Below are 13,079 nucleotides of genomic sequence, written 5' to 3'. Positions count from 1 at the left end.
CTTGAGGTACTAGCCTCAAGTAATGTTCCTGCATCGGCCTCCCCAAGTTTTGGGATTACAGGAATGAGCCATCACGCCCACCTAAATTTTCTTATTTCATACAATCTCCAAGAGGTAACCCTGAAATCTTATTTGGTGTATTACCAGCTACAGAATGTACAATTTGTTCAAGAAAATACTGTACAATTTGATCAGGAAAACTTTCCAAAAGGGTCTTTCTTTCTTATCACTATGGGCACACTTCTCTTAAAAATTTCTAAACTCCTAATTTTAAAAATTTTAATTAAGATAAAATACACATATATAATTTACCATCTGTACAATTTTTAAGTGTTCAGTTTAATGGTGGTAATAAATACATTTATATATTCTTGTTTTTTTTTTTTCCTTTATCTTCTCCTGCCCACTCCCCTTCTTGGCCTCTGGTAACCTCTAATCTACTCTGTCTTCATGGGATCCACTTATTTAGCACCTGCGTGAGAACCTGTAATATTTGTCTTTCGGTCCCTGGTTTATTTCACTTAACAAAATGACCTCCAGTTCCATATATGTTGCTGCAAATGACAGGATTTCATTCTTTTTCATGGCTGAATAGTGCTCCATTGTGTATATATATGCCACATTCTCTTTATCCATTCATCTGTTAATAGACATTTAGGTTAATTCCTTATCTTGGCTATTGTGAATACTATAGCAATAGACACCGGAGTGCAGATATCTCTTTGATATACTGATTTTTTTTTTCTTTTGGATATATACCAAGTAGTAGAATTGCTGGATCACATGGAAGTTCTAGTTCTACTTTTAGTTTTTGAGGACCCTCCATACTGTTCTCCATAGTGGCTGTACTATTTACATTTCAACCAACAATATATGACGGTTCGCTTTCTCCACATCCTCTCAGCATCTGTTATTGCCTGTTTTTTTCAATACAAGCCATTTTAACTGGGGCAAGTGGATTTTACATTGTGGTTTTGCTTTGCATTTCTCTGATGATTAGTGATGCTGCACATTTTTTCATGTACCTCCTGGCCATTTGTATGTCTTCTTTTGAGAAACGTCCATTCAGATCTTTTATCCATTTTAAATCAATTTTTTTTTTCTATTGAGTTGTCTGTTCAGGTCTCATGCCCATTTTAAAACCACATCACTAGATTTTTCCTATACAGTTGTTTAAGGTCCTTATAGATTCTGGTTATTAATCCCTTGTCAGATAGATAGTTTGCAAATATTTTCACCCATCCTTTGGGGAGTCTATTCCCTTTGTGGATTGTTTTCTTTGCTGTGCAGAGGCTTTTCAGCTTGATATAATCCCAGTTGCCTATATTTGCTTTCATAGACTATGCTTTTCCAGGTCTTACATAAGAAATCTTTGCTGGTCAGGGACAGTGGCTCATGCTAGTAATCTCAGCACTTTGGGAGGCTGAGACGGGAGGATCCCTTGAGTTCAGGAGTTCGAGATCAGTCTGGGCAAGATGGTGACACTCCATCTCTACAAAAAATTTAAAAATTAGTGGAACGTGGTGGCATGCACCTGTGGTTCTAGCATGGGAAGCCAAGGTGGGAGAATTGCTTGAGCCTGGGAAGTCAATGTCACGGTGAGCCAGGTTCATGTCACTACACTCCATACAGCCTGAGTGACAGAATGGTCTTTGCTCAGATCAATGTCCTGAAGCATTTCCTCAACGTTTTCTTCAAGTAATTTCACAGTTTCAGGTCTAAGATTCAAGTCATTAATATACTTTCATTTCTGTGTATGGCAAGAGAAGGGAATCTAGTTTCATTTTTCTGCATATATCCAATTTTCCCAGCACCATTTATTGAAAAGACTGTCTTCCCCATTATAGTTCTTGGCAGCTTTGTCAAAGATGAGTTGGTTGTAAACATGTGGACTTAGGTATCTAGGTTCTCTATTCTGTCCCATTGGTCTACTATGTCTGTTTTTATGTCAGGACTATGCTGTTTTGGTTATTATAGTTTTATAATAAATTTTGAAGTAAGGTAGTGCAGTGATTCTAACTTTGTTCTTTTTGCTCAAATTGCTTTGGCTATTTGGGGTCTTTTGTAGTTCCATATACATTTAGGATTGTTTTTTCTATTTCTGTGAAGAAAGTCATCAGTACTTTAATAGGGATCTGTAAATTGCTTTGGGTAGTATAGTCATTTTAATTTTTCTTCCAATCCATGAACATGGAATATCTTTCCACTTTTGTGGGTTTTCTTCAATTTTTTAAATCACAGTTTTATAGTTTTCCTTGTATAGATCTCTCATGTCTTTGGTTAGATTGATTCCTAGGTATTTCATACTTTTTGTAGCTATTATAAATGGGATTGCTTTCTTGATTTCTTTTTCAGATTGTTCACTGTTAGCCTACATAAATTCTACTGATTTTTGCATGTTGATTTTATATCCTGCAACTTTACTGAATTCACTTATCAGTTCTCCAAGTTTTTTGGGGGAGTCTTTAGGTTTTTCTAGGTGTAGGATAATGTCATCTGCTAAGAAGGCTAATTTAACTTCTTCTTTTCTAATTTGGATGCCCTTTATTTATTTTTCCTGCCTATTTGCCCTGGCCTCTAAACTCCTATTTTGGAAAAAGGCTTTCATGTAATCTAGCCAATTATGTATTTTTTGTTCTATTTATGTTGTTTATTTGAGCAAAACTGTAATAATTTATTATTTTCAGATTTACTCAGGCAACCTTAAAAAAATTAAAATGCCTAAGCCATCCAAGCAGAAATTTTTATTAGCTACTCTTCAAATTACTTTTAATTGTTGCTGTGTACAAAGGTAGAAAACAACTCTGACTAAATTTTATTTCTTCCAATATTAAGATATTCCTTTACTTAGCTGACAGAAAATCCTCACAGAAAACCTTTTCTGGAGAGCAGAAGCATGGCAGTTCATTGATTAAAAAACCACAATCAAGGCCAGGCGCAGTGGCTCATGTCTATAATGTCAGCACTTTGGGAGGCCAAGGTGGGCAAATCACTTGAGGCTAGGAGTTTGAGACCAGCCTGGCCAACATAGCAAAACCTCGACTCTACTAAAAATACAAAATTTAGCCAGGCATGGTGGTGCACACCTGTAATCCCAGCTACATGGAAGGCTGAGGCATGAGAATCACTTGAACCTAGGAGGGAGGGGCTGCAGTGAGCTGAGATTGTGTAAGATTCTGTCTCAAAAAAAAAACAAACAGAAACAAAAACACACAATCATTCTTTCTTTTTAATACTGTAAATTTGGTGGAAAACTTGCTGAGTAAGTCTTTTTTAAAACTGCCTTTTAAGCGCTCTTTTACATTTTTATTTTTATTTTATTTCCATTTTTTTAGGGGAAGTTTCTCACTATGTTGCCTAGGCTAGTCTTGAACAGCTGGCCTCAAGTGATCCTCCTACCTCGGCCTCCCAAAGTGTTGGGATTATAGGTGTGAGCCACTGCGCCCAGCCAGAAATGCCATTTTTATCACTACCCAAGGACCTCCGTTGCTCTCTGGAGGTCTGTTGCATTCTCAACCACCTTTAAGTTTCGCTTAGTTTCATGACTCAATGCCATCTGACATCACTCAAATGACCAAACTTTATTTTACTTTTCAATGTAAGTCTCAGGCCCTCTTAGATATTTTTACTAATTGACAAGGATAGTAGCTGGGTTCAACAGAATCCTCTAACTGGTGAAATGCTTGCAAATTATAGAATAATCTCTTTTCCAAGTAGCCCAGTGTTATCTGGTATTTAGCATGCCTGCTTAACAGCCTGATGAGACATTACTATAGGTTGTTGCTCAGACAGAAGATAGGCAAAACAAAGTTAGCAGTATGAAAAAACAGACATGAATACCCTTTGATCCCAGAGATTTATCCTCAGGAAATAATCGAAGATGTACTGTTCATAATCGTGAAAAATAAACATTGCCAACAATGTAAATGTTCAATAATAATTTTTTAAAAACATTATGGTATATCTATATAATGGAATTCAATTAAACTTTATAAATTGTGTTGGAGAAAACTACTTATTGATATAAAAAAGCAAAGCATTTATTAAGTGAAAAAACATGTAACAAAATTATGTACAATATGATCCCATTTTGTTAGGAAAAAATAACTATCTAAAAGTATACTGGCTGGGCATGGTGGCTCATGGCTGTAATCCCAGCACTTTGGCTGAGGCAGGTGAATCACCTGAGGTCAAGAGTTCAAGACCAGCCTGGCCAATAAGGCAAAACCTCATCTCTATTAAAAATACAAAAATTTGCCGGGAATGGTGGCATTGAGACCTGTAATCCCAGCTACTCAGGAGGCTGAGGCAGAAAAATTGCTTGAATTCAGGAGACGGAGGTTGCAGTGAGCTGAGATCACGCCACTGCACTCCAGCCTGGATGACACAGCGAGACTTTGTCTCAAAAATAAATAAATAAATAAATAAATAAATAAAGTATATAAATGCTTACAAAACATTGAAGGTTAAGACATCAAAAATTGGCAGGGCACAGTGGCTCATGCCTGTAATCCCAACACTCTAGGAGGCCAAGGCGGGTGGATTACCTTAGGTCAGGAGTTCGAGACCCGCCTGGCCAACGTGATGAAATCCCTTCTCTACTAAAAGCACAAAAATTAGCTGGGCGGGGTGGTGCACACCTATAATCCCAGCTACTCGGGAGGCTGAGGCAGGAGAATTGCTTGAATCCAGGAGGCAGAGGTTGCAGTGAGCCAAGATCGTGCCACTAGTACTCCAGCCTGGGCAACAAGAGTGAGACTCCATCTCAAAAATAAAAATACATCAAAAATTAACAGTGATTATATCTCAGTGTTGGAATCACATGCACTGTAATTTTCTTCCTGAAATTTCTTCTACTTTCAAATTTTTTCTTCCTTTTCTTTTTTTTTTTAACAAAAGTTATGTTATACTTCCTAATGAGATTTTTAAATGTTACCAAAATTTACATCTATTTTTCAATGTTGAGTAATGTGGAGTCCTGAACAATATTTTCTTTCTTTTTTAAAAACATACGTCTTCTTTCCCACTTCTGCTTTGCTCATGCCCACATATTGTGTTGGGAATATCTTCCTTAAATTTAACTTATTGATCTCGAATTGTAATATTTACTCCTCTTCATTGAAATACAATTTAGTTGTAAGCTCTGACAGAAATAACGTGACATGAAAAGAAAAGAGAAGAGAGGAAAAGAAAATAAAATAAAACAAAAGAAAAAAGAAAAGAAAAGAAATCTTTACCTGGATATCAGTTAATTTGCTCAAGATGCGGCTTGCCAGCTTGGGACCATTCTCCATAGTCGGAATGTGTATTGTCTACAAAAGAAAGGGAAACGAGATAATTTGAGGGTATTCACGTATATGGTGATAACAGATAAGACACTTAAGCAATTCTGCTAAATTCTGTACCTAAAATAGTGGCTAAACTTAAAGAACCCTACCTCTTCCAAGATTCTGAGAATCTGTGAGGATGAATGATTGTCTTCTAGATATTAACTCTCTGGCAGGAAAGAGAACTCAAAGATAATTTGCCACAATTTAATGCAAGTCATTCTGGGAGCATAAATTAAAGCGAGTCTATGACTTCATAAAAGGGGCTTCTATACCCATCTCTGGCCCAAGCTAAAATTCTAGGGGCCTCTACCTCCACAATATTTGATAGCATGATTAAATGCGTGGCTGAGAGATTTCATGCTTCTAATTTGTATCTGAGTCATGCCTACTCATGCCTTGCCGGCTTGCAGGTTTTGAGAGTTTGATTTTAGGAGATAGTCTGTGCTCTCAAACACTTTTCATGTTATACCCTTTAGTATAACAGGATAATTAGATATACTTTTTGGCTATAAATGCTTCCTAAGCCAGGACCATTAAAATTATGCTAAACTTTATAAACTTCTTATTTCTAGAAGTGAAATAATAATTAAACTTAAAAAAAAACTCTGGCCTAATGACAACTTCAGTGGATTGATCACATTACCTTGATGCTACCATAGCAAGATATTAAACAGTAGCATTATTATCAATGTAAGTATTGACATAAAACAGAATAATTCTTCTCTCACGAAACAGTCAATCTGTAGATGCAATTATGTCAAGAGCAATCCCTTAAAAGCAAGTTCTAAAACCTCAACAAATGAAGCAGCCACCACTAAAGTCAGAGGAGTTGAGCAAAACTCCAATTAGTTGACGGAAAATAACTTTAAAGTAAAATTTGAAAACCAGTAGAATTTGCATTTACGGTTGACACTTGAACAACATGGGTTTGAACTACACAAGTTCACTTACACATGGACTTTCTTCTGCCTCTGCCACTCCTAAAACAGCAAGACCAATCCCTCCTCCTCCTCCTCCTCAGCCTACTCAACATGATAGACAATGAGGATGAAGACCTTTATGATGGTCCACTTCCATGTAATGAATAGTACATATATTTTCCCTTCCCCATGATTTTCTTAACTTACTTTATTGTAAGAATACATATATAATATATATAACATACAAAATATGTGCCAATCAACTGTTTTTGTTATTGATAAGGCTTCTGGTCAACAGTAGGCTACTAGTAGTTAAGTTTTTGGAGAGTCAAAAGTTATACGTGGGCAGGGCATGGTGACTCACGCCTGTAATGCCAGTACTTTGGGAGGCCAAGGCAGGTGGATCACTTGAACTCAAGAGTTTGAGACCAGCCTGTGCAACATCTTGAAACCCCGTCTCTACAAAAAATACTAAAATTAGCCAGGTGTGCTGATGCACACCTGTGGTCCCAACTACTTGGGAGGCTGAGGTGGGAGGATTGCTTGAGCTTGGGAGGCGGAGGTTGCAGTGAGCCGAGATTGTGCCCTTGCACTCCAGCATGGGTGACAGAGAAAGACCCTGTCTCAAAAAAAACAAAAAGTTATATGTGGATTTTTCAACTGTATGGGGGTTGACACCCCTAACCTCTGTGTTGTTCAAGGATCCACTGTAATACGAATAACTTAAGCCGGTTCACATTATAAGAATAATACTTACAAGCTTTTAAGTTATAAAGTTAGATGCCAATGTTAATCATAAGTGTTGGAGCTTTATTATAAAGTGGAAAGCAAAACAATTTGACAAGAAAACAAAAGTATGGCTCATATAAAATCAGACTAATTTACTAAAAGGAGAATATTTCTTCCTACCAAATCCTCAAATTCCTTTGTAAGATTTTAGTAAATGCACCAGGTTTGCCAATAAATAATTCTTGTAAAGTGGCCTACTTATTATTAACAATAACAGCATTAATAATAAAAAATCAAGGAATTGACCATTCAAATGCACTTTCCATAACTATTTACCATTTCTAATCCAGTAGTTTGGAAGTACTTTTGTTAACCAGAAACTGAAATGTAACTATCTATAGAGCCTTTCTTAGTGCACTGGTAGGAAGAAAAAGAGAAGAGTAGAAGACTATCGGCATAGCTCCAACCCTGACATTTAGGTAAGACAGATCTTACACGTGTCCAAGGACAAAACTAACTTCCCACTATGTTTGGGCTTACATGAAATCACTGGAAACATAGCAGATATATGCTAATATAGTTTCATCTGGATAAATTGTCCCAGTTATTTTTTTTTGTAATGCCAAGTTAAACAACAACAACAAAAAACCTAGCAGAGTGCAGTGGTGTACTCCTGTAACCTCAGCAACTCAGGAGGCTGAAGCAGAAGGATTGCTTGAGCCCAGGAGTTTGAGGCTGCAGTGAGCTACGATCACACCAGTGAACAGCCACTGCACTCCAGCCTGGGCAACATAGCAAGACTCCCTCTCTTTACAACAAAGAAAAACAACAACGACGACACAACTTTTGCACCTTGCATCTGGGTCCAAATATAATTTTATTCATACACTTAAATTAAATGTAATTTAATGTGACTGGAAATGATAGGAAGTGAGGAAATCCTTGTCGTACCTCGCCTTTGTACAGTATATCAGAAACCGGGCAAACAACACAGGCTGTACCAGAGCCAAACATCTCCCTCACTCTGTTCCCCTCCAGGGCGGTTGTCAAGTCATCCATGGTGAGGTATCTCTCTGACACCTTAAATTCACCCTGCACGGAATATAAAAAATAACAAGTGTATTTTAAAGGAAAAGGCATGCAAAACAATTGCCAATACTTACGGTTCTGCTTAACATTCTGATTGCACTTAGACAAGGTCATAACCATCCTTCAAGGGAAAGCTGGAAGGGGCACACCATCTTATCAGTGAACACATTGAGGTGTTAAGGAACCTACTTCAAGGTCACAGATTTATATACGAGATTATCAGAATATAAAATATAAGATTATCACCACAAGACACATGGTATACTTTAACATATGCCTCCTTTTTTGCCTTCTTATTTTTTAACTTGTATAAAGTCTTACCAAATTGATGCATCCCAGGAGCTGCTTGATGCATGCTCTATGCTAACAGTGTCTTAGGCTGGGTGCGGTGGCTCACGCCTGTAATCTCTGCAGTTTGGGAGGCTGAGGCAAGCGGATTACTTGAGGTCAGGAGTTTGAGATCAGCCTGGCCAACCTGGTGAAACCCTGTCTCTCCTAAAAATACAAAAATTAGCCAGGCGTGGTGGCAGGTGCCTGTAATCCCAGCTACTCAGGAGGCTAAGGCAGGAGAATCGCTTGAACCCAGGAGGCAGAGGTTGCAGTGAACCAAGATCATGCCGCTGCTCTCTAGCCTGGGTAACAGAGCGAGACTCTGTCTCAAAAACATAAAACAAACAAAACAAAACAAAATCAGTGTCTTAATCCCTACTTTACCATAAAGGAGAACAATGTATTATGTAATATTAGTAATTATAGCTACCATTTATCAAGCACCCGGTATTATGCCAAGTTCTATAATTTTAGGGTAAGTACTATCATCCCCATTTTACAGATGAGGAAACTAAGGTTCAAGGAGGTTGAAGGGCATCTCCAGGGCCACAAAGGAAGTAAATGACAGAAACTCAATTTGAACCCAGGTCTGATCTGATTGGCTCCAAATCTGGTACTCTTTCTACCTTGGTTTTTTGTTTTGTTTTATTTTGTTTTGTTTTTGAGACGGGGTCTTGCCCTGTCACCCAGGCTGGAATGCAGTGGCATAATCTTGGCTCACTGCAGCCTCGACCTCCCAGGCCCAAGTGATCCTCCTGTCTCAGTCTCCTGAGTAACTGGGACCACAGGTGTGCGCTGCCATGCCCAACTAGCTTTTATTTTTTATATTTTATTTTGTAGAGATAGGGGTCTCCCTATGCTGCCCAGGCTGGGCTCATGTGATCTTCCCACCTCAGCCTCCCAAAGTGCTGAGATTATAGTTGTGAGCCACTGTGGACGGCTTACCTATGTCTTTTACGGAATAAAGAGCAGACTGAGTTCAAATATCTGAAATACTCATGATTTTTAAACATTGAATGTATATTTGGACTTTACTTGAGAAATTGTATTGTGTGTATTTTTTTCCTAATATGACTAACAGTTGACTTTACAGTGACAATTCTCTTTCAGTATCACATTCGGTTGATTTTCATCATGGAATTAGTGGTATAACCTCATTGACTTCTGCCAAAGTGTCTGAATATATTCTTTGCTCAAGGATAGGAAATGGGAAAAAGAAAAATCTTGATTCTTTTAAGCTATCTGTTTAAACTGTCTGTTTAATTCTCATTCTTTTACCTCAGTGGTTCAATTTCACGGTTTGTCAACAAGTTATTTGAATAAAGGGCAACAAAAAATAGAGAGGTTTAAAAAAATAAGATGAGTAGTTTTTTTTTTTTAATTTATAAACCCACAAGAGATAAAAATGGAAATCAAAGCTCTTGGAAATATTGAAAATATTTTGAAAATATTCAAAATATTTTGAATATTTAAAAGAAGAACTCATCATGCTGTAAGTAGATTTGGAAGGGCAGGAAAATATGTCTGCAATAGAAATATGGCTCTTTGAAAGTTTCAATTTCTCTCAGTCTACAATTGCAATTACGTTGTTCAAAGGTAAATAAACTGCAGAAAATCAGCCAGATTAATCGAAAACAAGCTGAGTTCTGTGTCCTGAAAAAGAAAAGAAAAGAACACTCTTTTATAAATAAGCAGAATTATTTTTACTCTGCTCACCCTTACTTATCTTTGGACAATTTCCCCTATCTGGCAAGTAGTGGTGACCCCCTACATGCCTCTTGGCATTTCACGTCTCATGTTTTAAAATAGCTTTTTAAAATAAATTACAGCTATGAAGTCAAGAAAAAATTTCCTCCATAATAACCTATTTTTCATGCTAGCGAATCATTAGTGTGGGAAACTATTTCCACTTGCAACTTGTCATCAAACCTTCTGTACTTGGTTGATATTTTTCTTTAATAAAACAAAAATTACTGAGCTTCAAAAATATCTTTCCAACTGCAAACATATTTAGGACAGGGCAAGCTGTTTGAAATTATACCAACAGTTTGTAAATGCCATGCCCAATGTGCCAGCCAGCATGTAGCAGTTGGGTCTTGTCTACTTCAGGGTTTTGTAGAATTATTTATAGCACATTTCATCTATTTTCAAAGTCTTTTCCAGAGAAACCATGCTAGTATGATCCTAGATAACGTGTGTGTTTCTAAACATTTGTCCTGTTACTACTAGTACTCTTTGACCACAGTAAGCTCAAAGTCTTTTCATATTCTTTGGAGACCATTTTAACACCTGGGTCAAAAGTTCCTTCCAAGAACCTTTACCAGACACCCAGTTCATTCAATAATTTGTCTTGAATACGTTATGGCATTTCCAAAACCAAATCTTTTTAAATTTTATTTTATTTATTTATTTGTCTTTAGAGATGTGGTCTCACCCTGTCATTCAGGCTGTAGTGCAGTAGCTTGATCATAACTCACTGCAACCTTGACCTCCTGATCTTACGCCATCCTCCCACCTCAGCTTCCCTAAGTAGCTGGGATGACAGGCATGTTCCACCATGTTCAGCTAATTTTTTTTATTTTTTTGTAGATTCGGGGTCTCACTATGTTGCCCAGGCTGGTCTCAAATTCCTGGGCTCAAGTGATCCTCCTGCCTTGGCCTCCCAAAGTGCTAGAACTACATGCATGAACCACTGCACCCGGTCCACCAAATTGTTTAATATGCTTGCCTGTGTCACACGAATTTGAAAGTCTACTGAAAACAGCTTTACATTTGCTTGCATGTTCTGATTTTAAAATAGGTATGTATATGAAATTTGGAGGATGGGGGTAGGACAGAGAGAAAAAGAAGGCAGCCAAACCAATAATGTTATGTTAGTAAACATTTATATGTCAGTGAAATTATTTCATTTCTATGACAAGCACGGTTATACTGGTATAAATAAAGGAAAGGAAAAATTTCTTGCCATTTGGAAGCAACACAGACTTGAGAAGGACTGGCTGGATGGAGGCACACCAAGTATGAACCAGATAAAAGTTGGTAGGAGATACCTGGTAGATTGAGACTACTACTAGAATACTTCACCACCATGACATCTTGCTACACTGGTTTCTCTCTGCCCTCACTAACAAGAATACTTATTTTAATAGTCTTGCCAAGAAAGCCCTTCTAGAAGAACACTTTTCATTCATGTTAGAATTTAAAGATTAGATAACATGGGTTGGAACCACAGGATATTATTTCAACACTTGGCTGGGCTTATTTTGATTATTTTTTATTTCAGGCTTACAAAAGTTGTTCATATCAAAGGCACCCACCCACTGATGTGCCAGGTCCAGAATGCAGCGTCTTGTCACTCCTGGAAGAATGATGCCATCTAGCGGAGGAGTTGCCAGTTCTTCTTCTGTCAATCAGAAATTGGGATATTTTCAAACTTTTACTACATTAGGCATGTCTTATTATCAATAGCCACTAAAAAAAAAAAAAACCCATCACAATTTGGTAGTAACAAACATCAAGAAAATGTTACTGTTCTGCATGGTCAAATTTCCCAAATCAGTTCACACTTCAGGTAGACCCTTATTTTAAAAAAAAGGAAGGAAGGAAGGAAGGAAGGAAGGAAGGAAGGAAGGAAGGAAAGAGGGAGGGAGGGAGGGAGGGAAGGAAGGAAGGAAGGAAAGAAGGAAGGAAGGAAGGAAGGAAAGAAGGAAGGAAGGAAGGAAGGAAAGAAGGAAGGAAGGAAGGAAGGAAAGAAGGAAGGAAGGAAGGAAGGAAGGAAGGAAGGAAGGAAGGAAGGAAGGAAGGAAAGTTATCTAATCATCTTCAGTTTACCCTTAACCAGTAAAACAATGAGATGGTTTTCCACCAACAAACAGTAAGACTTATTGCATGGTCTTAAGAGGAACATTCTGAAGTGAAAATTTACCTTAGCAGATGAAAGGTGGTTAGTAACTAGAATAATGTAGATAGGATTAGGATCTTACTCAGAAAAACTAGTCATTACTAAACCTTCCAAGAATGCTATGGAGGAGGTTATCACCAAGAAGTGTGCGTGCCTACTCAGGCTTGTCTCTGCTTCCACGCCGCCCTTGGAAAGTCTAATTTTTTTTTTTTTTTAAGTGGAGTTTCGCTCTTGTTACCCAGGCTGGAGTGCAGTGGCGCCATCTCAGCTCAATGTAACCTCTGCCTCCCAGGTTCAAGTGATTCTCCTGCCTCAGCCTCCTGAGTAGCTGGGATTACAGGCATGCACCACTATGCCCGGCTAATTTTTGTATTTTTAGTAGAGACGGGGTTTCACCATGTTGGTCAGGCTGGTCTTGAACTCCTGACCTCAGATGATCTGCCCACCTCGGCTTCCCAAAGTGCTGGGATTACAAGCGCGAGCCACCATGCCCAGCCTGAGAGTCTATCTTTAGTGATTTTTCAAACCTGGTGGAGCATCAGCAACAAGTGTGGAGATGCTGCCTTCGCCCTCTGAGATTCAAATGTAATGTGCTCATCAGAGTGACCTCAAGCATGTATATGGCTAAAAAAGAAGACATTCGAGAAACAAAACTCCAAAGCTGAGCTGCTGCTCTACTGTGAGATGACTGCAGACATCCCTAACTACTGTGAGGTCTAGGAGGACAGTTGTCCACGGGCATCATGTGTGATCCATCAGCTGCACAAGCTCTCCTTACAG

At 38.1% G+C, this 13,079-nt stretch overlaps 1 protein-coding gene across 5 annotated transcripts in view; it reads right to left on the bottom strand.

Annotated features, from left to right (window-relative positions):
* The window catches only part of BCAT1 (branched chain amino-acid transaminase 1, cytosolic), a 142,079-nt gene that overhangs the window by 12,454 nt on the left and 116,546 nt on the right, over nt 1-13,079 (bottom strand). For all 5 annotated transcript variants that reach the window (XM_011961445.1, XM_011961447.1, XM_011961448.1 and 2 more), the window contains 3 exons: nt 11,716-11,801; nt 7,931-8,071; nt 5,238-5,312 (listed from right to left, as the gene is read on the bottom strand). In XM_011961445.1, coding sequence (XP_011816835.1) covers nt 5,238-5,312; nt 7,931-8,071; nt 11,716-11,801 — 302 coding nt within the window. The remainder of the gene's footprint in view (nt 1-5,237; nt 5,313-7,930; nt 8,072-11,715; nt 11,802-13,079) is intronic.

The sequence above is a fragment of the Colobus angolensis genome, unplaced genomic scaffold, assembly GCF_000951035.1.
Source record: "Colobus angolensis palliatus isolate OR3802 unplaced genomic scaffold, Cang.pa_1.0 Scaffold550, whole genome shotgun sequence".
Taxonomy (NCBI): domain Eukaryota; kingdom Metazoa; phylum Chordata; class Mammalia; order Primates; family Cercopithecidae; genus Colobus; species Colobus angolensis.
This window is presented reverse-complemented; position numbering and strand designations above follow the sequence as displayed.